The 26,509-nt window shown below is 45.1% G+C and overlaps 1 protein-coding gene and 1 pseudogene across 5 annotated transcripts in view; both read left to right on the top strand.

Moving 5' to 3' along the window:
• The window catches only part of rabgap1l (RAB GTPase activating protein 1-like), a 193,174-nt gene that overhangs the window by 129,198 nt on the left and 37,467 nt on the right, over positions 1 to 26,509 (top strand). For all 5 annotated transcript variants that reach the window (XR_008897155.1, XR_008897154.1, XM_056604526.1 and 2 more), the window contains exons 14-16: positions 6,574 to 6,687; positions 8,948 to 9,022; positions 9,573 to 9,698. Coding sequence is in view for 3 of the 5 variants with exons in the window: in XM_056604526.1 (XP_056460501.1) it covers positions 6,574 to 6,687; positions 8,948 to 9,022; positions 9,573 to 9,698 (315 nt within the window). In the remaining 2 variants the exon portion in view is untranslated. The remainder of the gene's footprint in view (positions 1 to 6,573; positions 6,688 to 8,947; positions 9,023 to 9,572; positions 9,699 to 26,509) is intronic.
• LOC130396279 (5S ribosomal RNA) lies at positions 5,254 to 5,362 on the top strand (annotated as a pseudogene).

The raw sequence follows: 26,509 nt of genomic DNA, 5'->3' as shown, positions 1-26,509 counted from the left end.
GTTTTTGAACGTTTGCAACGTTTAAAAGTTCAGGGAAAAGTATAGCCTCTACTGGTGTTGCTTAGGCCAATATCCTTTTGAGGCAGTGTTGTTTCCGAATATTAGTGTTAAGGGCCAATAATGCTTACTATCATACATTAGTCACCATGTCTGTGGACGGGTTAGGGTTAGGGTTCGGGCTGGCTCCATACATTACGAAGGAGTTGGTAAAAGAGGTCAACGAGGCAAGTGGTGGATTCATTGAAATGGTTGAGGAAATTTGAATCCTGAGAAACTACAGCAATTTGAAAAGAGTTTGTTTGTTTATATTTTATATTGTGTGTTGAAAGTTTGATATTTAAACCAAAAATACAGCTACACTTTCACACCATCACTTTGTGTATTGTTTTTTTAATCTTTTATTATCATTTCTGGGTACATGGTCTTAAGAGACATCAGGCCTCTAGGCTTTGAGTTAGGTCCTCAGTTTGGCTCTTTGATTGGTGAGTGCACACTTATCCTTTGGCACATTCATTAATGTATTGACATGAATGTTTCATATGTTCCAAAAAAACATGAATAACATATGCACTGGTGTTTTACGACCGCTTAATGGGTGCGATGTAGGTCTTAATTTTCATTGAAGTGGTCTTATAAAAGTAAAAGAAAAGTCTTAAATTTGGGTTGATCAAACCTGGGGAAACCCTGAATGAGAGTGCCATCTCCCATCCCCTTTAAGAGCCATGAGCGCATTTGAATCTGACAAGTTGATATTTTGATTTTGCGCGTTTATAGTCTCCGATGAGACTGATGCATGACCACATGAATTTCAAACTTCAAATGGCTCAGTTTATGGCCAAATAATATGGCCTAATTCACACATGGAATATATATATATATATATATATATATATATATATATATATATATATATATATATATATATAATTGTGGCGGCCGGTGGTTCTTAAAGTTAGGGAGGGAAGAACTGCGCTCCTGGTTGCCATTGGCCTGCTTGCACTGTTAGTGGCGTATGTCGGCATAAGTATGTGAGACTGAAGTTGTTTCTGGGTGTTTTGGTGAACTATAAAATAGCCAGGAGGGATGATTATGTGAATAAAATGTATACATTTCCTCCAGTGGAAGCGTTGTACTTTGAAAGCTGGTGGGCAGCGTGTCTTTGAAATGGACTACAAGGGCAGAATGAAAGAATGCAAAGCCAATTAGTCAAATCAGGCCTACTCTTGATTTGTAAAACTAAATAAAATGATCTGGGCCTATCATTGGGCCTATTTTTGCCTTCAATGACTGAAGCTATTGGTTGTTATTTGGCTGTGTTTATTTTCAGCTACAGTTGTTTTAAGAAAATCAAAAAAAAAAAAATATGTAAGTGATTTCAGAATTACGGCGTGTGGAGCTCCATGTTTTCGGCACCCTTTCAGATTGCTTGGTAATCCAACGGAGGAATGCCAAAAAAATAGGTGCGGCGCTCGGGGTTGTTCCACAGCCAGGGCTCCTACTTATTGATTCATAGCGCAGCCATATTGGTTCATTGTGCAGCGAGGGCTCCAGCCTATTCAGACCCCTTAGCTAGTCACACTCCACTCTCTCTCATGAACCCCATATTATTCACCGGCTGCCTACACTGCCGGGGAAACTAATGGGGGAGTCTGTGGAGGCTGAGGGAGGAACGCTAATGTCCCTTTAACCAGGGAAACAAACATTACATATATAAAGGTATTAACGTAGTCATATTTAAGGGCATTGCAGAAGTCTGGGGAATCTACTTTTTTTTTTATTCTCGACATTGTTAGGGAGGATCTTCCTCAGAGAGCGGGAGAAGGGGGGGGGGGAAGAGAGAGAGAGGGAGAGGGGGAGAGAGAGAGAATCCGCCAACAGGTGGCTGCATTTGAGACATGTAGGTAACGGGTTTGTGTGTTGGTTGTTGGATTGCTTCTCTGCCATCACTCATCTTCTTCCCCTATAATTTGTCCTTTGTCCTCTTTTTCTCTCGATAACTTTTTCTCTCGATACCCCATCATTAGTACTTCCTCTGTCACTCGTGTACCATGTATCTATCATTCTGTCCTTTCATGTCACTTCTTTATCGCTCAACCACCCTTCCATCCTTACTTTCACCCCTCCTTTATCATCCCTCCATCGTTCAGTCTGGAACCACATGTGTTAGCATTGTATGGACACACACTGTGTGTGTGTGTTGCTTGTGTGGACCGACTTGTGGGGCCGTATGTACTGACTACTGTAGAGCTTCTGCGTCCTTTTGTCTTCTATGACAACACATCCTCATGCTTCACAGGAGCTGCGTCACTATGGCAACCCTGAGCACAGCCTAGAGACGAGAGGCAGTTTTCTGCGAGTTTATTTGCAGTTTAAAAATAGGGATAAATTAAAATGGTTATTAGCAGTGACTGCGGAGTGCTCCTGGTTATTCATTCATATGGTGTTCCTTTTTGATTTTTCAAAGACGCACAGCTAGAATATAATGAGGCAAATAAAGCTCACACAGGCTATTTCCTTACTGTGTGTTTGTACGTGTAGGTGTACTGTTGTGTCAGAGAGTAATTTAATATTAATGTGTGTAAAATTAACACTTGGTCAACATCTGCAAAATGGGGGCACCGTTGGAGTGGTGAGGCACAGACTCCATGGCTGAAAGTTTCTTTAGACATGAAAAAGAAGCAAGTAAAGGAGGAGATGAAAGAAGAAGAGGAGGAGGTGAGGAAAGAAGCAAGAAAGAAACCGAAGAGGAGAAAGAGGGAAGACATTGGAGGAGCAAAGGTCTCAGTCTTATTTAGTCTAACACTTCTCTATCTCTTTCTTTCTCTTCCTCCCTCATTCAGTTTCTCTCTGTCCCTCTCAGTCTCTATCCCTTACTCTCTTTACCTCGATACACCTCTCTTTCTTTAATGATAAGTCTGTCTTGTTTTGTCTGTGTTCTAAAATGGTTTGTTTTCCCAATTGGGAATAGTAATATTTTCAGTCTAGTGTTGTTTTTTTCAGCAGACTACTTAATGCAGCTAAGCAAAGCCAGGATATTTGAGCCAATCACAAGAGACTATCCGGAGAGTTTAACAAGAGTGTGTGTGTGTGTGTGTGTGTGTGTGTGTGTGTGTGTGTGTGTGTGTGTGTGTGTGTGTGTGTGTGTGTGTGTGTGTGTGTGTGTGTGTGTGTGTGTGTGTGTGTGTGTGTGTGTGTGTGTGACAGCAGGCAATAAGGCCGTCGGTTTTTTTATTTCACTATAAGTTGGTCTTTAACAGAACCCCGGCCTGGGGACTCTACCTGTCCCTGTGCCACATCCTGCCATCAACCATGACTCTCTCTATCTCCCTCAATACCTCCCCTCTATCCTTCTTACTCGCTCTCTCAATTCAATTCATAATTAAACATTTCCATAAAATAAATATAGTGAAGGAAGTTAACATGGAGATACATATATTTTTATGTATAAATTATATTGTAGCGAGATACTGTCATGCATTCCACGGAGATGAAATTTCACTGTATATTCTAAGCTCACATGATCTATCCAATTGCTAATTTGATCCTTAGGAAAACACCTTGCTCCTGAAGCCCAAAACACACGGAGCAAGAACATATTTGTAGCCCGACACAATCGGCAACAAGAATCGTATGGTTTTAACTAAGCAAAGCACAATGGAGTACATGGAGCACGGATGCAGGGTGGCGGATGTATTTTTTCACCTACTTCTTACTTGACACCTTGGGTCGGCCTAAGTTGTACGGTGCAAGAGAGAAGCCATCATTTGGTTAGAAATGCAATCTCCTCATCCCTACAGGCTTGTTCTCTTGACATCCAATCATTAACATCCTCACTTTGCAACAGATGAGATCACATCTGCGATGAAAACGATAACACAGGTGTCTTGTTGCTTCACCATAGCAATCTCACAGAATTCACTCCTTTCCCTGGCTATGCTATTTATTGGCACTACTGGTCATTCACATCTCTCAGAACTAGATTAAAGTGCCAATTCTCACGATGCAAATGGCCACGGCAGTGTGAAAATCCCGCATTGATAATGCTGTGCATTTCCATAGTGACGTAGCTATATAGCCGTGGCCTCATCCGGTAAGGGGGAGCCAGTTGTTTCTCCCCGTGCCTCTCCCAGATGGAGCCACCCAGCTCGGTGGAGCAGATGGGTGTGGTGGTGGGGAGATCACTGGCAGACCCCTGCAGGCTCCGGGATGAGGAGCGTTGTGCGGCGGTGGTAAAGCCCTTCTAAAGTGTGCAGATCTTGTCAACAGCTTTGCACTGAATGTAAATATAGAGACCAACTGTCAGGCGTACAACGCTACGAAAGTAACTAGCTGATCCAGGGCTTTGGAGGATTATCCATTAACTGCTTTCTGTGGCGCTTCTGAGCTAGATGGTGTTCTCCTCAGCCCTGTTCCTTTTTGGGAATATTATATGTTATATCTTTGTAGATTATATATAATTCACTAGTATATAGTTATTTAGCTCAGTTTCTACCGACTTTAGTCTCTATTTGTACTTGTATATTAAATTGCGGATCAGCCAATTGTGCCTGTGATGTGGTTGTTGTCGTAGCGTTGTTGTATTGGCTGTGTTGTTGTGGCAGCCTGGGGAGTGTAATTAGTGTTTCTTTTCTGCCTCATTTCTCGTTGTATGCGATTTGAGGCAGGAGAAAAGCCATTTGGAGTTTTGTTCTGCACTGGAGATTACTAGTGATGAGTGTCAGAAAGCAGCCAGTCAGACGTTAAGATCCGTCTGCAGAGAGTTAAAACTCTCCCATCCCTGCTTGAGCTCCTCTCAAGTCCTGGACTTTGCTCTACTGCTTAGAGATAGTGCTCTCCTCCCGGCATAACCTGTTTTCATCATATGCAAACCATCTATCAAATATTGGTATCATTAAAACCATTATGATGAGCACATTGTAAATGAATATGTATGAAATTTATCTAAAGAAGTACTTTTAGCTCAATTGATAGAGCTAGGCAATAACACAGTAAGAGTCAGTGGTTCCATTCCCACTAGGGTCCACCCATACTACACCCATACAGTAGACGTGATATTCAATATAATAACATCCACCAAGTGGAATATATTATGATGTCCGTAGTGCCTTAGTTGATCTGGAGCAGTCCAGGTGCTATGTGAACACCTTCTTGTTCTGGTACAATCTGGAACATTCCTAGTGCGAACAGCGTCAGTATCTAGTAATTGTTGCTAGGCAGGTTGTGTTGGTTCAAAATCATGGTTGGTTAACATTGTATGGCAGCCATACCACCCTGAACACGCCCGATCTCGTCTGATAAGCAGGGTCGGGCCTGGTTAGTACTTGGATGGGAGACCGCCTGGGAATACCAGGTGCTGTAAGTGGTGTCGGGTGGTGGCCAATAGCTGGCACTCTTCGCTCTGGCCTTAACATCACTCCCGATGCCCCAGTGTAGTGACGGGGACACTGTGCTGCGGAAGGCGCCGTCCTTCGGAGGAGACGTAAAACCAAGGTCCTGACTCACTGAGGTCATAAAAGATCCCAGGGCACTTATCGCAAAGAGTAGGGGTTCCCCCGGTGTCCTGGCCCAACCAGGCTCATTCAATCTGGCCCCCTAATCATCCCCCTGTATAATTGTATAATTGGCTGACTCATTAATTCCCTCACCCTCCACCTCGAGCTGGTGTGTGGTGAGCGTTCTGGCGCAGATTGGCTGCCGTGCATCACCCCTAGTGGGTGCTACACACTGGTGGTGGTGAGTGAGGTCCCCCCCTTCAATGTAAAGCGTCTTTGAGTGTCTAGGAAAAAGCGCTATATAAATTCAATGCATTATTATTATTATTATTGTTACCTGTTGATGACACAAACTTGACAAACACACAAGATACTAAGGGGGTGATAGACAACTTCACATAGAGGAAAAAAGTACAGTGATTGTGTGTTTAGTGTGTGTGTGTATGTGTATGTGAGGCCGGTTTGCTATGGTGATGCAGCTGGCCATGGTAAAGCAGCTTGTAATTAACCAATTGGAATTATTTATATAAAAGGCATACAATGCTGTGATGATTATTGTGGCACAGAATGAATGGACTGAACTGAGAGTTTGAGGTGGGCAGTGACTGATCGTTGAAGACATTCAGAGATGGGTCTGTGCTCCACCTCAAGGCCTTGAGAAGCTGACAGCAATGCCTCATCAAAACAAACCATCTTTCATTTTTCAGCGATCAAGGCCATTTAGAAAATGTTTTTATTTTATTATGTTTGCTTACAAACTGCATCTTGCATGTGTCATGTAACTATTCCAATGGCCTTGCTCTGTTCCAACATCCATACAATTCTACTCAAACTTCATTGTCTCAGCTAGTCAAGCCTTCCTGAGTGAGCCCATACATATCGACTCGGTTCAGTGTGTGGTTCATATGTACAGTGTTATTGGTCCCGAATGGGTTGTTATAGGGTTGTTTAGTGTTGCATTTATGTTTTTAATTACAGATTTTTTTTGCCAAACAAATTCCTGCTTTGGCCGAATATAGTTGTATTCTATTCTATTTCAGTGTGTCTCACTTCTGGTGGGACGATGTGTGTGTATTGCCAGGAATCCGCTCAGGACGGGGTGATTACCAGGGATATCCACAGGACCTTCCCCGCCCACGACTATTTCAAGGACTCGGATGGAGACGGACAGGACTCCCTATACAAGATCTGCAAGGTGAGAGGCACCTGTCGTACACCTTGGAACACCAAAACAGTCTAGAGGGTCAAGGGGAGACATCTGTTGCACACCTGCCAACCCCCAATGATAAATGGGCGGGCAAGTGAATATGTGGGTGGTGCTCATCTTGAGGGAGAAAGAGAGATGGGAGGGGCTGATACCAAGCAAAAATAGATCAATGGGGAGACTAGCTTCATCTATATGCAAAACATTTTCCACCTGGATTGGCTACAGATCTGCTGATGATAAGGTCAGCCAAGGTCACCTACCAATTACCAGTAATCCCAAATGATCAATCTCTATTCTCTTTATGGTCCGTGTTTATACCACAGCACAACATGCCTATTGTAACAACTGCCTAGTGCAACCACAGTCTTCAACTGGGGGACACTGGGCACTGTCCAGTACAACCAATATCATCTACTGGGGGATATCCTATAAAACCAGAGTCCTTGGTGCTCTCTCAAAGTTCTATACTCTATCTCTATGGGCCCAATCTTGCATCCAGCGCAATTTCTTTCTACACCAACACATGTATCGTTGCTAGTTTGCACCCGGCGTAAAGCTGATTTTCCCCTGCAGCAAACTCTCGCAACTACACTGGAGAGGCGTGTCGGCGAAAAGCAGATGCGTGTTCCTGCGCAAATGATACATGGTGCCCTAGCTGCAGTAGCTCAGGTGGTAGAGCGGGTTGGCTGGTAACCGCAAGGTTGCTAGTTCAATCCCCGGCTCCTCCGAGTGTCGAGGTGTCCCTGAGCAAGGCACCTAACCCTAACTGCTCCCGATGAGCTGGCTGTCGCCTTTGCATGGCTGACTCTGCCGTCGTTCTGTGAATGTGTGTATGAATGGGTGATTACGAGGCAATATTGTAAAGCGCTTTGGGTGGCCACAGGTTACAGAAAAAGCGCTATATAAATGCAGTCCATTTACCATTTACCATTTTAGTGATCCAAAAAGCATTGCGCCACTGACCGGCAAATACCTGGTCTAAATCCCCTAGCGATAGCGCAGTTGGTGTTGCTATTTTGACGTGCCATGGCAGGTCGGATCTGCAACATAAGCTTACAAACACGTAGGCTATACACAGCACAAACATGAAAACGATTAGCCTATATGAAATATTAAGATGTCAAAGATTGTTATGTATGAAATGTCATGTGGATTGTGGAAACAACTGTTTCCATAGGGGCAGCATGAATGAACACTGTAGTAGGCTAATGAAATGCGTTAATAATAATAATAATAATTCGAGCAAAGTACCATACCAGCCTTACAAAAAATAATCTTGTTTTAGGGTAAATGATAACGTTGGTTAAATTATTTGGGAAAGTTGGTACAGCGGTGAGAATTATTACTTTAAAGCAATGCATCATCTTTTCTTGTCAGACATCGTGTTCAAGCCCATAACTTTTAGGATCGATGAGTATTTGCAAACATAGTTTTACCGCGATTGAGTGTTTAAAATAATGAATGAATGCGGGTGATTTTGGCTCGCAGTTCAACAATATGTGTGCACCGATCTGTTTAAACACATGCAAACTAAAGACGTAACGCATAATACAGTCCAGGGCAATGTATATTAACGGGGGGACGCATGCATATTATTAACACAAGTCGATAACGATAATGTATACAATGCTGGTAACAAACGATGTTTGTTAATGTATTGCCGCATATCATTAAATAGACCCTCAGCTGCGGACCCAGGAATCTTGGCCGAAATTTACATGACGACTCAGTGTTCTAAAGTTGTAGAAGAAAACGCTATTCCATGTGTGAATGAGGCCTATTATTTGGCCATATACAGAGCCATTTGAAGTTTGAAATTAATTTGGTCATCATCATGAATCTGTCTCAGCTGCATGATGTCAAAATATCAACTCAAGTTCAAATGTGCTGGCTCTCAAAGGATCTGGAAGTTGGCACTCTCATTGGTTTATTGCAAGTTACGCCCAAAACAAACCTACACATTAAGCTACTTCAGACCAACCCATTTTAGATTTGCATCAGCCGCAAGAGTTATTTATCTGCCGGTATAATAGCAACAGCGCAAGAGATCCGCCCACAAAACGACCTACTCTGTATCTATATGTCTCTCTCCCAGAACTACATTCTTACTATGTGTCTGTTCTTCAAGGCATACATTGTATCTGTGTGTTTCTCTTCAGGACCTACACTGTATCTCTGTGTCTCTCCTCAGGGCCTACATTGTGTCTCTCTTCAGGGCCTACACTGTATCTCTGTGTCTCTCTTGCAGGCCTACTCCGTGTATGATGACGAGATTGGCTACTGTCAGGGCCAGTCCTTTCTGGCTGCAGTTCTGCTGCTGCATGTAAGTACCTTTGTCTTATAATATAAGGCCACACATAGAATCCTGAAACTGTCATTCCCGCCCTGTAACACTCATTTTGTCACCCTCACCGAGTCATTCTCACACTGAGACTCACTCAGTCACTCCCACCCTGTCAGCCTCACCCAGTACCGCCGCGTTCACACTGCACACGTCCGTCGACGGATGACAGAGGGCTTGACTGACGTTTGGGGACGCGATCTGATTGGCCGACAGATCCGTCACTGCCTGAAAAGTTGAAAATTTCTCAACTTTTCGACGTAGGCAACGGAGCCGACAGAACAGACAAACCCACAATGCATTTCAAGAGCGCCCCATGCAAAGTCAATGAGATCCGTCAACGGACGGATGCTGTGTGAAGGCGGCTTAACTCCCACTCAGTCACTCTCACCCAGCCCCCCTCACTCACTCAGTTTCAGCCTTGTCAACCCAACCCGGTTCACCTAATGAAGCTCACCCCATCCTCACGTCACTCTTACCCTCTGTATTTGCGTGTGTGTTTGTGTCTGTGTCTGTGTTCATGTACAACTAGATGCCAGAGGAACAGACCTTCTGTGTGCTGGTGAAGATCATGTATGAATATGGGCTCCGGTCTCTGTACAAAAACAACTTTGAGGACCTCCACTGCAAGTTCTACCAGCTGGAAAAACTCATGCAGGTCAGCACAAGTCTTGTGATGCTCTGTCAGGTCTTGCTAGACTCTGGGAGGTCACGTTAGGTTCTGTGAGTTCATGTGATGATGTCATGCTATTTTCTTGATGTTGTGTAATGACCGTTGAGCTAGTGAGACGTTCTGTGAGGGCATGTGATGTTCATCATATCATGTGATATACAGTGATGTCACATGATGAGCTATGAGGTTATGCGCTGTTCTGTGAGGTCATGTGAGTCATGTGCAAAGTGGCGTTGTGACATTTTCAGCGTCACTTCAACGCTGTATGTGCTCCACAGTGAGGGTCACAAGTTGCTCTGTCGGACATTGAAAACAAGAAATGTACAAAGAGTGATGTCATCATTTCAGAGTGAAAGTAGTGCACCACTGTTTGAGCACCTTCCATACGTTATCACGGCAGAGTGACCCAGACAGATTTAAAAGTTGATGGAACACTCATTAGATGGAACGCTGACGGCTCGGGTGGAGCTGAGCAGTTCGACACACAGAGAGACGACCACATTGACAAACACAATTTTAAATTGAGCCCTTTAATTAGATGCTTTCTGCTGATGTTCCCTACATGCTTAAAGGGAAACTTCACCCATTTCACATAAGCTTTGTATTTTTAGAACCCCCCGCATATTTTTGAATGGCCTAGCATCATTCCCTTATTTTCTGGAGAGACTGGAGAGATCCGTATCGATCTCCAACACTTCCTGTTTTTAATGACGCAATATGACGATTTTTGCGTACAAGAAAACAGGAAGTGTAAGAGGAGATGATTCTCGTAAGACTACAACCACTAGTCCCACCCCCCTCTAGGGGGTGGGACCCACTGACGCTACAGACCTATTAGAGCAGTGCCAGTGGGTGGGACTTCACCAGCAGAAACTAACATCCACAGCGTCTGAAGCTAAGATAACAGAGGCTGTTGATAAAACTGAAGTACATTGGCGGAGGGTACTGGATCTGACATAGAAGATGGCTCCATGCAAAAGTTCACCATTTCGAAAGAAATACAAACGAGGACTACCGTATTTTCCGTACTATAAGGCACACCGGATTATAAGGCGCACCTTTAATGAATGGCCTATTTTAGAACTGTTTTCATATATAGGGCGCACCGGATTATTAGGCGCATAGAATAGAAGATACTGCAGTCAAACGTTTGACTGGGGTTGCGTTATGCATCGACAAGACCGAGCTGTGCTAAAGAGAATGTCAACAAAACAGTCAGATAAAGTCAAACTTTATTAAGCGTTCTGACAACTCCGGTCACTCCCATGGTAACGATGTTCAAACGTTAATGTGCATATTAACAATATCTGATCAATATCTCTTAACAATAAGCTCACCTTTTCAGTTCATTCCCCGTCTACGAATTCCGCGAATTCTTGTGTATGCGAATTGAACAGTTGGGCGAGTAGGCCTACGGCATCCAACATGCCCGGATTCCTCTCGTCATTATCCGAGTCATTGTCGCTGTTGTTGCCTGGCAGTTCAGTGATTATTCCTGCCTTCGTGAAAGCTTGGACCACAGTGGAGACTGTTATATCAGCCCAGGCATCCACGATCCATTGGCAGATAGTGGCGTAAGTCGCCTGGCGCTGTCTCCCCGTCTTGGTGACGTGTATTCGCCTTCTTGGCCCCGTCCACACGAAGCCGATTTTTTGGGTGAAACCGCATAAAAAAACGCTTTTGGTGGACACGGGCTACGGCCACACCAAACGCGTGTAAGGTGCCTAACTTGTCGCTTGATCATTGTGTGTCACAAAAATTGGTTCAACGCGCCAAGGCGCCTGTGGCTGCGCTGGATTTAGGAGTCCGAGGTAGGAAACCCAAACGCCGCCAGTTTTGGGTGCATGATAGAGTTTAGATCGGGTTAGATTAAATAATCTCGGATATAAATAACAATAATATAGTCCGCCAAGACGTTGAGGTTGCTTAGCAACCAGAGACGCTGTCCATGCAAGTGAATGGAGCGTTCCCTCTTCATCATAACTATCAAACCAAACATCCTTCAAATTCAACGAGCGAACATTATGAAATTAAAATGCACATTTCTCGCTAAAAATGTTTACATAAACGCATTTAATGGCGTAACTATGTTACTATTTCCGCCCAGAATAAGGAAAGATGTCGGCCGTATGCTTCTGTGCAAGCGTCACTACTCTAGTGACGTCGGTTCAAGCTCCACGCTGATTTGTTCCATTAGTAGATGGAACAAGGAGGTGTCCGATAGGCGGAGATGATCAGCGGGAGTGGCCGCCAGCGAAGCTGTGCATGGTGGGAGTTGTTGTCTTCAATCCACAAGCGCCAAAAAGTCACTTTCTGCCTTTTCTCGGTCAAGACGGCACCAAATTAGAATTTTATTTTATTATTCGACTACATATAGGACCCAATTTCAATACATATTCATGTCTGCACCGGTGAAATGCTCCTTTAAATCCACTCTCTAAGTGGACTTTAATTTGTCTCCTAACTCCACTTAAGTGCTGTTAGCAGGCTTTTCCAACATCATGACTCTCGGTTGACACACACACACACACACACACACACACACACACACACACACACACCATTCTCATCTATCGATACCTCTCAAAGTAAAGGGGTTAGCATGGAGTGCTAGTTGGTCGTAAGGCCCCAGGGCTGACCCAATCAGAAGCCACCGCCTCCTCAAGTTAATTTAATTTTGCATCATATTCATTTCACGGCAATTTGTTCCTCGCAGCTCTTGGAAACAGCAAGTTCATTAGTGTCACAAGTCATCAACAAGCAGGAAGCTGAGGATTTAGCTGGAGGAAGTTCTCTCAACCAGAAACCCAGACTTTTTGTGTGGGTGTGTGTGTGGGGGGGGGGGGGGGGGTGCTTGAAACAGTAACTCAAAAAGGCAGCCTTACATCACAATGTGAAAGGTAAACTGTCCTGTTCTAGATGCAATGTGCAAGAAAAAGACTGATGGGATAATCTTCTTTCATAGATTAAGGACGCCGTCACACTAAGCCATCTGTACCGTGCCCAAGTCCGGACGCTGCGTCATAGAACGCCGACAAGCACTGTTCCAATGTTGAGAACACTCAAATATTCGCGCCCTTTTTCACATCCTTTATTTTTGAGAATTCCGAGATTTTTCAAGGATGCATCAGATTCAGATTCAGAAGACTTTATTTGCCATGACATGTAAACACGTTTGGAATTTGTTTTGGTACAGTGGAGTTTACAACAAGACAAGACATTGCAAATGTAAATAAATAATATAATAAATATAGAGTGCCAAAGTGCAGAGAGCTCACGTGATTGTGTACAACAGACCATTAGATCACTGGATCGATGCATCCTCAACGAGACAAAATACCCACAATCCTTTGCGTTCACACGCTGCGCGGGATATTAAAAAAATGCGTATAGAAAGCAATATTGCTTTACACAAGTGAAGTTATTTGAACGTTTCAGAAATATTTTGTGCTGTATTGCTTTTTATAGATTATTCATGTAAATGCAAAAATTTAACCTGTGCGATTTCTTTCAAACGTTTTGCAACGTAATGATAGGCTATATTTTGTATGGATTGATTTGCTTTAATATGAAAGTAGGTGGTGTTTAAACCAACTACTGTTGCCAATAACAATTTCAACAATTAAAATATAAAAATATTAGTGGATCAATATTTAAAAAGCGGAAGCGGAAGCGCTTCCGCTTTTCAAACACTGGACGCTACAAACACGAGGCAGCACCCTAGCCTCATCTCCATAGGACGCAACTAGCAAGGAAGTGTTCTAGCAAGGCTGCAGCCTTCACTTTGGGAAACAGCCAGAGAACACAGTTGACACTTTACTGACTCTGTTGCTTATTTGGAGCCGTTCTACTCAGATACAGCCCTCTCTCACTGAGCCTTTTTACACTGCCAAATAGGCCGTTTTATGCACGCTTTTTTCGCGGCACAGTCTGCTCTTTTACACTCCCCGAGGTAAATTGCCTGCTTGAGCTAGAACCCCAATTTACCCTCCGGGACCCTGCACACATTGGTGTTCTTTTGGGTTTAATTCTGTTGTAAATGCAACGGCTCCGCAGTTCCGGGCGGGGGGGGGATAGTGGTGTTGCTGCGCTGTCTCCACAGAGACAACGTAGCGATATGATCATGAGCAGTTAACTTCTAACTTGAGAGAAAGTGAAATCCGCGAGCTGCTGATCATGTGAGAGAAGGTGAGCAGTCGTATTAAACAAAGACGTTGAAAGATGTTGCGATCTAGGGGATAAAAAACAAGTGGTCAGCAAAATAAAGAATATGTTGGCGTTTTTGCACTTGTAAATAGTTAATCGCGTTTGTAGCCTACACAAAATTTAAACATTCGGGAGTGTGCAAAGTATTCTAAAGAGGTCTAGACTCCACAGGCAACCCATCCTTCTCAAGTGAACCAAGAACGCCTGCGCCGTTTTTTGATCAAAAACTCAACTTCACCATCGCACCAACGTGAACCGCTTGCCGTCATGTTTATTGTTTAATGGGAAAGAAGGGTAGCATGGACTATACGTCATCCAGCTCAGGTTGCGTAGCCCTGCGTGTGCGGGGCTACGCGTGTCGCTCACACTAGCCAAACGATCTAGACTTGAGTACGGTACAGGTGTGAAACGGACTTGGGCACGGTACAGATGGCCTAGTGTGAGTGCGCCCTTGATGGAGGAGTTTGGGGTTATATTTGAGGGTAAGAGGACTGACAGCGTTACACTGGACAAGAAGGAGGAGACCTGGGTCATGTTAGCAGAGCGCTTCAATGGCTCAACTGGCATTAAGGAGACGAGGGACAGGACGCAACTGAAAGCCTGCTGGAAAAACGTAAAGGCAAAAAAGGATGCGGCAGAAGAGAGGAGGGGGATGTTTAAAACTGGCGGAGGACCACCACCAATCATTACGGACCCTCTTTCAAAGAAAATCATTGATTTTAGATCTCCCCCCTCCCTTAAAAATACGACGATGACGGCGTATGGGGGAAAGGAACGTAAGAAGCATATAAATTACTAAGTTTGGGTTAAGGTAATGTAATGTAGACGTGCCCTAAGTATCTATCAACATATACAATACTGACCTTAATTATGCTGCAAAGTGATTTTCCATCAGTGTTCTCCCGAAAGCATTGCCATTTGGGTTTGCAGCATTCTGCACTTGAGCATCTTCCAGGTCTTTCTGAAGTGGGTCCTCATCCACCTCTGGTAGCTCATCTCCTACTCTCTCCCCAAAGTTAAACAGCACTAGCCTAGAAATCTAGACGCCCCTAGCGGCAGCAAATTCAATTTGCAGCCAGGGAGGTTTAGCCTTCTGTCGTTGTTTTTCGCTGCTGGAATCAGAAAATGTGTCAGGCCAATCAGATCGTGAGGGGCGGAATATAGCCGAACGACGACAGACCTGCGACGGTTCCGTGTTACCCTGCGTTCACACCAAATGATGCATTTGCTGCCCGAACGCGTTGACGCCGAAGTTTTGCGGCGCAGCAAATCAAGTTTTGCGGCGCAGCAAAAGTTTTGCGGCGCAGCAAAGCTTTTGCGGCGCAGCAAAGGTTTTGACGCGCAGTTTTGCAGCGCGGGAAGTTTCGCGGCACGGCAAGTTTTGCCCGCGGTGCTTCTGAATTCATTCACAACCATGGCCGACATTACGAGCATTGCTTGTCTTTACCTGTTGTGGAAGAGCGAGAGACGTCGGAATGCCCGTCGTTTATGGGTTCATGAGACCATTCGGTGCCTGGAAGGCTGGTGCTGCCTGGCACCCAACTGGGTTTTGTTTGGGGTTGTTTTCTAGCCCTTTAGCATACTCATAGTTTAGTTTAACTGTAAACACAACACTACACTACAGAATGCTGATTTGTGGGTTTTTTCGAGTTACTAAATAAATGTGACGGTAGTGAACTCTAGGTCACTCCAAGGGAGTAACACTGATTGGCTGTTACGGCATGTCACTCAGTGGCAACGCCTCAGTGGCAACGCTGTTGAACGCTGATTGGCTGTCATCACGCGTTTGCTGCCGAAAAGATTAAATATTTCAACTCGAGCAGCATTTGACGCACCGCAAAATACGTGAACGCGCCCGCCGCCCGTGCCCGGCAGCGGGCACGGGCATGCCGCGCTGCAAATCAGATTTTGCCGCGCCGCAAATCAAATTTTGCTGCCGGTTTTCTCGGCAGCAAATGCTGCGGCAGCAAATGCTGCGGCAGCAAAGCAGCAACGTGTCTCTACATTCACTTTGAATGGGATCGTGCCGCGAGTCAACTTTTTGCATCTTTTGGTGTGAACGCAGGGTTAGAGGTAAACAATAATGGCTGCTGCTGCTGGCGAACAGCTGTCTTTCGACTCGGCTTTGGACGCGACTCTTCAACACTTGAAGTTATCATTTTCTTTGAGAAATGAACAAAGAACTGCACTGAAGTCTTTCCTGGAAAAGAAAGATGTATTCTGAGTTTTGCCGACCTGATACGGTGAAAGTTTCGTCGTTGGTCTCCATTCTCTCAATCCACCATTCGCAACACTTCCCCATGGAAATTTCCGTCGCTCTGACTACGTCACCTTCTTCGTTGTTCTGATTGGTTGTAGCGCTAACCTATTGCGTGCAGAGGGAACTTCAAAGACAACCGTTTATCCCGCCACCGTACGAGACCGGACCCAATATCTTTCCGATATGGGTCTGGCTTGCCAGGCTAAAACAGCACAGCTAGTGCTGAGTCCCTCTTGTATACATGGGAATCTCCGCTTCCAAACACCAAATACTCTCTCTATTATTCCTCTAGTTTGAATGTGGGAGTAGTTGTAATTTTTCTCTGCCTAGGTCGGATGGTTCAAAAGCGGAGTCATCAGGTATGGGCGACATGAATAGCCATTGTCACCCACTGGGTGTCCATGGATGTCCCCTCCTTCCAGCAGTGCACAAGGTTGACTGTTGTCAAAGATACGGCTGTCATGTGTGGATCCTGGCCATCGTGCAAACTATGTGTGTGATCCTGGCCTGGTCATCAACCTGGACATTAATGGAGCAGTAGCCCTTTCGATTCCGAAACAGTTCCCCATTCTCACCACCTGGATTGGTAGTGGGTGCAGTCAATAGCCCCAATTACTCCCAGAAAACCTGCTCTCCTATAGAATCCAGCTGTTGTCTCTCTCCTCGGTTCAAAACGTTTATACGGACCCTTCAATCTTGCAATTGCCTTGACACTTTGCTGACAATCCTGCAGACTGTGGATTTATGAACTCCAAAAAGATTCCCGTCAACCATCTGAAAACAGCCTGTAGCATAAAATCGCAAAGCTATTAAAAGCTGTTGAAGTGGTGGCACAGCAAAGTTCCTCTCACTTTGATGCTTGATAGCTGGTCCAACCTTCCCATTGATGCATATGACAGATTCCTTGGGAATCTATACCGCTGTGAAAACTTGCTATTTTCGTAAAATTTAATTGGGTTTAACCTATCTCTAATTTTCCTGCGAGGAACTCTTTCCTCTAACGCCATCCAGCGAAGATATGCAGCCATGTTGTCAAGAAAATGGTGATAACCCTAACATAAACCTCCTCAGGAGGTGGTTTGAATATAACTGTTAAACCAGGTTTAAACTAGGTTTCAAATTGCTGGTGCAACAGATTTAAATTTATCTCAGTTTAATTGGAGTTTAAACTGAGATTACCAAAGGGTTAAATATAACCAGGATTAATATTAAACTATGTTTAAACCAGGTTTAAAGTTTGGTGCAACACGGTTAACAGTTACGTTCCCGAATTTCAGCCGTGGTGCAGAATTACAGCCACTACGAGCCAGTCGCACATTGAGCTTTCCTCAAATGCCCCATTTCTGTGTCTGTAGCTTTAATGCAAATAAGGAGGAGAGAGGTGGGTCAAGGAGGAGGGTGGGGGTGTGGCCCTGAGCAGCTTGCAGCCACGGTACCATGTGCTCTTTTTACATTGGCTGTATCGCAATGGCGAGGCACACACAGCCTTTAGCCGTGTTCTGTAAATATTCTAGAACACACGGGGTCTTGGAGCTCTAAATCTAAATAATATATTATACATATCTTTATCATATAATATATATTATACAACGGGGGGCCTAAATCCAGCGATTTGATTGGTTCCTAACTGTTGTATAATGAGCGTATACATAACTGCTATGACGCCCGATCATTTTGTGAAAGTTTGCATATCACTCCGCGCCTGGAAGTAGAAACAGTTACAAAGTAAAACATATGTTGGATGATGGAGAGGGTGTAAATGTTGTTAGTCCAGGAGTGAGCAAGGCGATGGAGAGACTAACGAAAGCTTAGGCACATGGCGAGTGAACTGCTCCATAGGATAAATTGCCGGCAAACCGCTCTAGCGGAGCCTTCTCTCGGAGGGACGCTAAAGTGTGTTGCATAGCGACCGTCGTGCATTTTGAAGGCAGCCAGGAGGGACTACTTTTTTGTATTCTTTAATAAAACAGCTACTTTGACTTTCTTGTTTGTTTTTTTTAAATGTAGTGTGTCTATGACTTTGCCATAATAGCTCATTGGAGCTATTATGGAGGCTCATTATACCACTGTGAAGGGGGTCGCCGGCCCTCCGCTGCACGTCGGGGCCGGACAACGCCCCTTAACAGTGGTATAATGAGCACATACCACAGCCTGTCGTGATCTATTGCTTAATTATCACGGCCAGAAGTGTGAGCCTCCAGACGATATTATGAATCTCAAACGACCGTGTCGGGTTCTCCGACGTCTCTGGTTCTTCCACGTCCACATCAATCTGAAGTAGAATGAACCACGACATGGAGGAGAAAGGGATTGTTGCCCGCGATTGTTGACCGCGGTGGTCTCCTGCCGGAGCCTCGCTGCCGAGGGACTACTGCCTAAATAATATCTAATATAATATAATAATATCTTAATAATAATATCTAAATAATATCATATAATACATAGATATCTATATCATTAAATACATATTATCAAGGCCAAAAGCTGTGTGCGCCTCCAGACGATATTATGAATTGCAAACGACTTTGTTGGGTTCTCCGACGTCTCTGGTTCTTCCACTTCCACATCAATCTGAAGTAGACTGAACCGCACGCTGCCTGCTGCCGGCTGCCCGCTGCCCGGCGGTGGTGCTTTGCGGCGGTGGTGCCTCTCGGCAACCGGTGGCAGGCAGCATGTCGCAGTTCATGTTCTTCAGGGAGTCAAAGCCAAAGTCCCTTTCCCCCAATTCCTTCTCAACCATGGCTGAGTTAACCCCAACTACAGCCTCGGTGTGGAAATATAAGAGACGTCGGTTATGCACCATAACACCAACAGCAGCAAATACTTGCGTTGCAGGGTGTGTAATCACACACACACATACGTGGCGCTCGCAGGGCCGTGTCTCATTGGCGGGCATGGCAGAGAAAGGGGAGGAGCTTAGATCCTTTATGACGACATATGGGACCACATTCCAAATCAGCGCGCTTGAGCCGCAGTTTTTTTAGTGCTCGTTTTACACAAACGCAAATTTTAGCCACTGGGGCCCCATAGGCAGGCTAGGGGAACTCATATTTATGTTAGAAAACCTCATAAAGTGAGATTTTCATGCCATGGGACCTTTTAAAGGGACACTGTGTAATATTTTAAGTAATTATTACCTCAAATCAACGTATTCATTCATAAATAAGGCCTCATGGGTGTAAAATTATCTCTGCCAAAAATCTCACTCATCCTCCTGAGCGAAGAATAATTAATATGTAGTTACATAGGACGGGTAAGCTTCATGGAGGCTTTCATGTTCTTCCGGTCTATGAACTGCCGAGAGGGACAAAAAGCACTACGTGGTACAGGAAATGCAAACGCATTTTCACTCTGAGTCACCGTGAATGATGACTGAAATAATTCACTATCTTGCTCGAGGAATAATTACTCGTACATCATTAGCTTACACTAATGATTCAATGCAGTTTGAAATTTGTTTGAAATAACGAACCTCATCATCACTCGAATGACTCGATGAGGTAGTATTGGATGTCATGATACAGCTTCTTGGCACATACTGCCCACCGTAGTTTTTGAACAAGCGAGCACCATTAGTTTGAATGCAATATACAATTGTACCACTAGATGGGAGTAATCTTTACACAGTGTCCCTTTAACCCTGTAAGACCCAAATATAGAAAAACCTAAAAAAATAATTATTTTACCTTTCAGATGTTGTTGTAGGAGGCCTTTGATGCAGAAATTAAAGATTTTTTTTTAAAAAAATGTTTATGTACGTTTTTAAAGAAATGTTGTAATATTGCAACATTGGGCTTAGTTGGGAGCAGGATTTCTGTATTTGTACTCACGTTGTGTGAATAATTAAGGGTTCATTTGCAGGGTTGATTGCTTACTTAGCCCCATAACATTAATAATAATCACACATTAGTCATATTTTTATGAAGTCATTTATTAAAATTATTAAAAATATCAAACAAGATAAAACTTTTAAAAAGCGTGTTTTTTCCCTCTTTTTTTCTTTTCATGACATTGGTCATGAAGACTTTCATTGGTGGTGAAAGTCCCAAAAACAGTCCCTGTTGTCTAAAAAGCAAAGACGGACATCACACTTCCTGCATTGCGTGTTGGTGTATCCTTTATTGCACTGTCTGCAGCGTCCTCTCCCTGTCTTCCTTGGGAAATGGGCAACTAGGTCCTTGCGTACATCCGATGGGAGGTTTGCACATCTCTTGGATGGCCTCTTCTGAGCATTCAGAGGGCTTCCTGATGTCACTGACTGTGTTGCTGGGCTCCCTTTGCCTGAAGATGGCCGTCCTCTCTTTGGAGTTTGAAGTGTCGCGTTTACCAGGATAAGAGAGGAGGCTAGCTGTGCCTGAAACTGTCTCCTGTTCATTGTCTCTTTGCTAGACACCTTGAGCGCTTTACAGTCCCGCTTGTAGAGCAGCCAGGCATTGACCACAGCGAGGATGATGGTGTGCCAGAAGATGTACATGTACCAGCGACGGGATTTGATGGGGAACTTATATTTGGCTGTGAATGAGTCCAACAAATCCACACCTCCCATGTACTTGTTGTAGGCACCAACAATGTAAGGCCTCTCAATTTCAATTAAGGTTTTGTTGGCTTTGTCCCAGCGTTGAATCTTCTGCACAGGTTCAGGTCCAGCAAAGGATGACACAAGTGTGACGGCCCTGCTGTCATACCATTTGACAGCACAGATGTTGTGATTCCCCTCCACTCTGACGCCATAGCTTCCTCTCCCCTTTTTCTTCAAGCTCTTCTCGTCTTCAAGGTTACAGTTGGGTAGGCGCACCTGCCTGGCGGTTCCCACGTAATGAATTCCCCTATCAAGGAGCTTCACTAATAATGGAACACAGGTGAAGTAGTTGTCTGCATACAGTTTGTAGTTCTGACCTTCTGGAAGTGTGGAAGCAAGTTTCATCACAACCTCACCTGACGATCCAAGTTCAGATTTGGCTCGTATTCCGTTGACACTGCCTTGGTAGAGATCGAAGTCACACATCATGCCAGAGATTCCAGTTCTCACCCACACTTTGAATCCCCATGGGTTTGGCTTGCCTCGCATATATTGCTTGATGCGGCTGAATTTCCCCTTGAAAGGAATCATCATCTCATCCACAGAGTTGTGCTCTTCTGGTACCACCTGCAGGCATTTCTCTCTGAATGAATCAAGCCACAGTCTGAGTTTCCATAGTTTGTCTTTCTTTTCCGTCTCAGATACTGTCATGTTGTTTACAAAATGTAACGACGTCAACAGGGTTTGGAATCTGTTGCGTGGCATCACATCAGCAACAGGAGAGTACCGCGTCTCTGTCTCCCAATACATACGGGTTCCAGCCATTTGTACCAGGCCCATCTTCAGGTACATGCCAAGCATTTTTTCAATTTCCTTTGCAGTGGTGTTTACAGATGTTCCATGCACCTGAAAGCTGTACTCATTCGTGTTTTGTGTCAGAGCCTCAATCATGTCTTCGGACACAAACTTCTGGAAGTATTCCAATGGTGTGTGGAGGGAAATGTCATCTGCTGTGATATCCAGTCCAGAAATATCAGTGTTGGGACTGATGAAATCTTTTTTCAGCCAGCGATACCTGTCACGGGGCATGGTGTGTTTCTTTGTTTTTGGCTCGATGTCCACGTAATTATCAGCTGGACAGACCATGGGTGGTTGGTTTTCGTTGTCAACTTCTTTACAGACATCTTCGTCTGAGTCTTCCTCACTCTCATCTGTGTCACTGGTTTCAATCTCAACCTCACTCTCTCCATTTTGGACCAGGTCAATAACATCCTGCACCGTGTATCGTGGCTCTCTCCTTGCTGGTGGCATTCTGAAAATAAAATATAAATTAATTAACATGTATATATGTTTTATATATTGTAGTACATAACCTGAAGGATTAGATAGGGTGGTGGACCAAGTGCTCAGGGTAGAAATGTTTTCCAGGCAGACAATACTGTCTGCCTGGTAAGTCGCTGTGGACAAAAGCGTCTGCTAAATTCCCTAAATGTAAATGTAAATGGGTTAATGGCTCTAATTATCATACTAAAAGGAAAACATGCATCCCCCCACTTACATCCACACCCCACATTTAGGAACATTCCTTTCCCCAGAACTGAATTGATCCATGGACAAAGTCATGGAATTGTAGGTCAGGCTGATCAAATTAACTACATTTTTTAGAGATAAAACTTTTAAATTGTCAAATTTGACCAGAACACAACACAAGGGTAGAATGTATACTATCCATGTATAAAGAAAATACTCTGTTTCAGGCAGCGGTGTAGTGGAGGGAACACAACCTGTTTGAGCCCACTGCAACAAGCCAGCTATTTTGACTACCACATTCACCCAGTGTTGTATAATTGCAACAATTATATAATAAGCTCTAAATGAAATTTGATGCATCTATTCCACAATAACTACATATGTACATGCTCTAGACATTATAATAACAACCAAAAAAAATATAAAAGACATTTTACTTACATGCATCAGATGAATCCAGTCCAATGAAACCAATAGATGTTGTTCGAAGGAAACCTTGAGAGGTTGTGTGAGTTCATGGCCAGAAGGCCTGACTTATAAACAAATGTACGATCCAATAGCATTGTGAGACTGAACAATAGGACCCAATGACTATGTAAATGTGGTAAAAGAACAAGAAAAAAAAAGCCTGATTGTTTTTTAGGATGGTTAAAGGTAACGTTGTAATTTTACAACAAGAGGGAAATTACACATTAAGTGAAATTTTTTTTTCTGATACTTGTATTTAGCCTCTCCTGGAACCGTCACCTTATCGTGGTGGAGAGGTTTGCGTGTCCCTGTGAACCTGAGGGCTGTGTTGTCTGGAGCCTTGTGCTCCTGGTAGGCTCTCTCATGGCAGAGTGGTCTCAGGTGAGGGGCCAGACTAAGAATGGTTCAAAAACTCCAATGAATAATGGAAGAAGAGGAGATGTGACCCGGCCCGGAGGAAGCCCGGGGCCCCCGTCTGGAGCCAGGCCCAGACGGAGGGCTCGATGGCGAGCGCCTGGTGGCCGGGTTTGCCACGGAGCCCGGTCGGGCACAGCCCGAACAAACTACGTGGCACCCCCCCTCTCTTCATCCCATGGGCCCACCACCTTTCGGAAGACCCGTTGGGGTCGGGTGCGCAGCCACATGGTTGCTAGCGAAGGTCAGGGGTCTCGACGGACCAGACCCAGGCGGCAGAAGCTGGCTCTGGGGACGTGGAACGTCACCTCGCTGTGGGGAAAGGAACCGGAGCGTGTGAGGGAGGTGGAGCGCTATCAGTTAGATCTGGTGGGGCTTACCTCCATGCACAGTCTCAGCTCTGGTACCGTACTCCTGGATAGGGGTTGGACTCTATTCTTCTCCGGAGTTGCCGAGGTCGTGAGGCGCCGGGCGGGTGTGGGGATACTCATAAATCCCCGGCTGAGCGCCGCGGTGTTGGAGTTTACCCCGGTAGAACACCATGTTCGAACATAAGGGTGCTCATAAGTGTAACTGGTACCAGAGTACCCTAGGCCGAAGATCGATGATCGATTTCGTGATCGTGTCATCTGATCTGAGGCCGCATGTTTTGGATACTCGGGATAAGAGAGGGGTGGAACTGTCAACCGACCACCATCTGGTGGTGAGTTGGATCAGGGAATGCGGGAAATTTCCGGATAGACCTGGTAAGCCCAAACGATTAGTGCGGGTGAATTGGGAACGTCTGGAGGAGGCCCCCGTCCTAGGTATCTTCAACTCACACCTCCGGCGGAGCTTTTCTGGCATTCCTGTGGAGGTTGGGGGCATTGAGCCGGAGTGGGCGGTGTTCAAAGCCTCCACTGCTGAAGCTGCAGCGGCTAGCTGTGGCCTCAGGGTCTTAGGCTCCTCAAGGGGCGGTAACCCTCGGACACCGTGGTGGACACCGGTGGTCAGGGAAGCTGTCCGATTGAAGAAGGAAGCCTTCCGGGATATGATATCCTGGAGGACTCCTGACTCGGTTGCAGGGTACCGACTGGCTCGTAGGGCTGCAGCTGCCGCCGTGTCGGAGACTAAGCAGCGGGTGTCGGAGAAGTTCGGAGAGGCTATGGAGAAGGACTTTCGGTCGGCACCAAAATGTTTCTGGAAGACTATCCGGCACCTCAGGTGGGGGAAACAGGGAATCATCCAAGCTGTATACAGTAAGGATGGGACTCTGCTGACCTCAACTGAGGAGGTCGTCGGATGTTGGAAGGAACACTTTGAGGAACTCCTGAATCCGAATAACACGCCCTCTATGTTGGAGGCAGAGCTCGAGGTTGATGGTGTTTCGTCGTCAATTTCCCTGGTGGAGGCCACTGAGGTAGTCAAACATCTCCGCAGTGGCAAAGCCCCAGGGATTGATGAGATCCAGCCAGAAATGCTAAAGGCTCTGGGTGTCGGGTTAAGTGCCAAAGGAGTGGCAAACCGGGGTCGTGGTTCCCCTGTTCAAAAAGGGGGACCGGAGAGTGTGTGCCAATTACCGGGGTATCACACTTCTCAGCCTCCTTGGTAAAGTCTACTCCAAGATGCTGGAAAGGAGGGTTCGGCCGATCGTCGAACCTCAGATTGAAGAGGAACAATGCGGTTTTCGCCCCGGACGTGAAACTACGGACCAGCTCTTCACTCTCCCAAGGATCCTGGAGGGGACCTGGGAGTATGCCCATCCGGTCTACATGTGTTTTGTGGATCTGGAGAAGGCGTATGACCGGGTCCCCCGGGAGAAACTGTGGGAGGTGCTGCGGGAGTATGGGGTAAGGGGGTCTCTCCTCAGGGCCATCCAATCTCTATACTCCCAAAGCGAGAGCTGTGTTCGCGTCCTCGGCAGCCAGTCAGTTTCGTTCTCAGTGGGTGTTGGTCTCCGCCAGGGCTGCGCCTTGTCACCAATCCTGTTTGTGATATACATGGACAGGATATCGAGGCCTAGTCGTGGTGGGGAGAGGTTGCAGTTCGGTGGTCTGAGGATCTCGTCACTAGGCCTGTCACGATAACAAATTTTTCTGGGCGATTAATTGCCCCAGGAATTATTGCGATAAGCGATAATATTGCCGTTTTTCAACTAATATAATGATAAAGTACACCCTTTCGAAGATCAATAAACCTTTATTTTTAAAGAACATTGGAACTGGATGTCTGGAAGACATTTAAAATATCCAGAATAAATTAACAAAACAAGCAAAAACAATCTATTAATAACAAAAAATGCTCTTGAATAAAAACCAAACACCACCAAAAACAATAAATAAAATTGAAACACTAAATAGAAAAGATGTAAACACGATTGCGCCAGGACTCCGCCTCCCACACAGACAATGCAACAAGGTAGTAGCCGCGTTTACATGGCACATCTGATCCGCATCTGATCCGCATAGATTTCTATGCGGCATAGATCTGTTCCTAAAATGTGTTCCGAATGTAGGCTACTGTATACATGGCAGTAACAAAAGTGTCCGTTCTGTCTCTCGCGCACACCTGACTCATCTCTGGACCGGCGGCAACCTAATGGATGTCTTATCACTATCGGGGATTTTAAATTTGATTTTAATGAAAGCACAGCAGGAGAGAGCTTTTCTCTGCCTGCTCCTTCAATTAAGAAGGAGGAGGACAGCGCAGCAACGTAAATTTCTCGTCAGATCTTTATATTTACCTTAAGCTCCGCCGCAAACAAGAGGAATTTGGATGCGAGTCTGCAGCCAAGACTGGTGGGAGAGAGTGGTCTTACAGGAATTTAGTGACCAGGAATCCTCGAAGGTCCATTTGCGAACTACTGCAGCTGCCATCTCTCTAAATTAGTATTTTAACGTTCAGCCTGCAAAAGTACTACTAGTAGCCTACTCATTTACAGTTACCTCGGACGCGCGCGGACACTACGATACGCGAACACGTCATTAATAAACACCCATGTCCCGTCGCTTAGCAACCGGACACGCTTACCGGACTACTTTTACGGAGTGATAACAAAGACGTGAATCAGGCAATAAATCCACTTTCCTTGACAGCGGTGAAGTTCGGTGTGCTTAAAAGTACCGACGGAGCTCAGTGGACCAATTGCGAACTACTGCGGCTGCTCTAAGTTAAACCCCAATCTATTCGGAATAAGTGCATACATGGCGATTAAAACGGACTACACCACCTCTTCTATTCGGCATAGAATCTATGCCGAACAGATAATTGTATTCCGAATGAGGCGTATACATGATCATTTTCTGTTCCGCATAGAAATCTATGCGGAACAGATGTGTCCATGTCAACGCGGCTACTGACACTTGACGAGGGGGTTTACTCGTTGTGCCCTTTAATTATGAGCCGGAGCCCGATTTCAAC

This window comes from Gadus chalcogrammus, chromosome 12, assembly GCF_026213295.1.
Source record: "Gadus chalcogrammus isolate NIFS_2021 chromosome 12, NIFS_Gcha_1.0, whole genome shotgun sequence".
Lineage (NCBI taxonomy): Eukaryota > Metazoa > Chordata > Actinopteri > Gadiformes > Gadidae > Gadus > Gadus chalcogrammus.
This window is presented reverse-complemented; position numbering and strand designations above follow the sequence as displayed.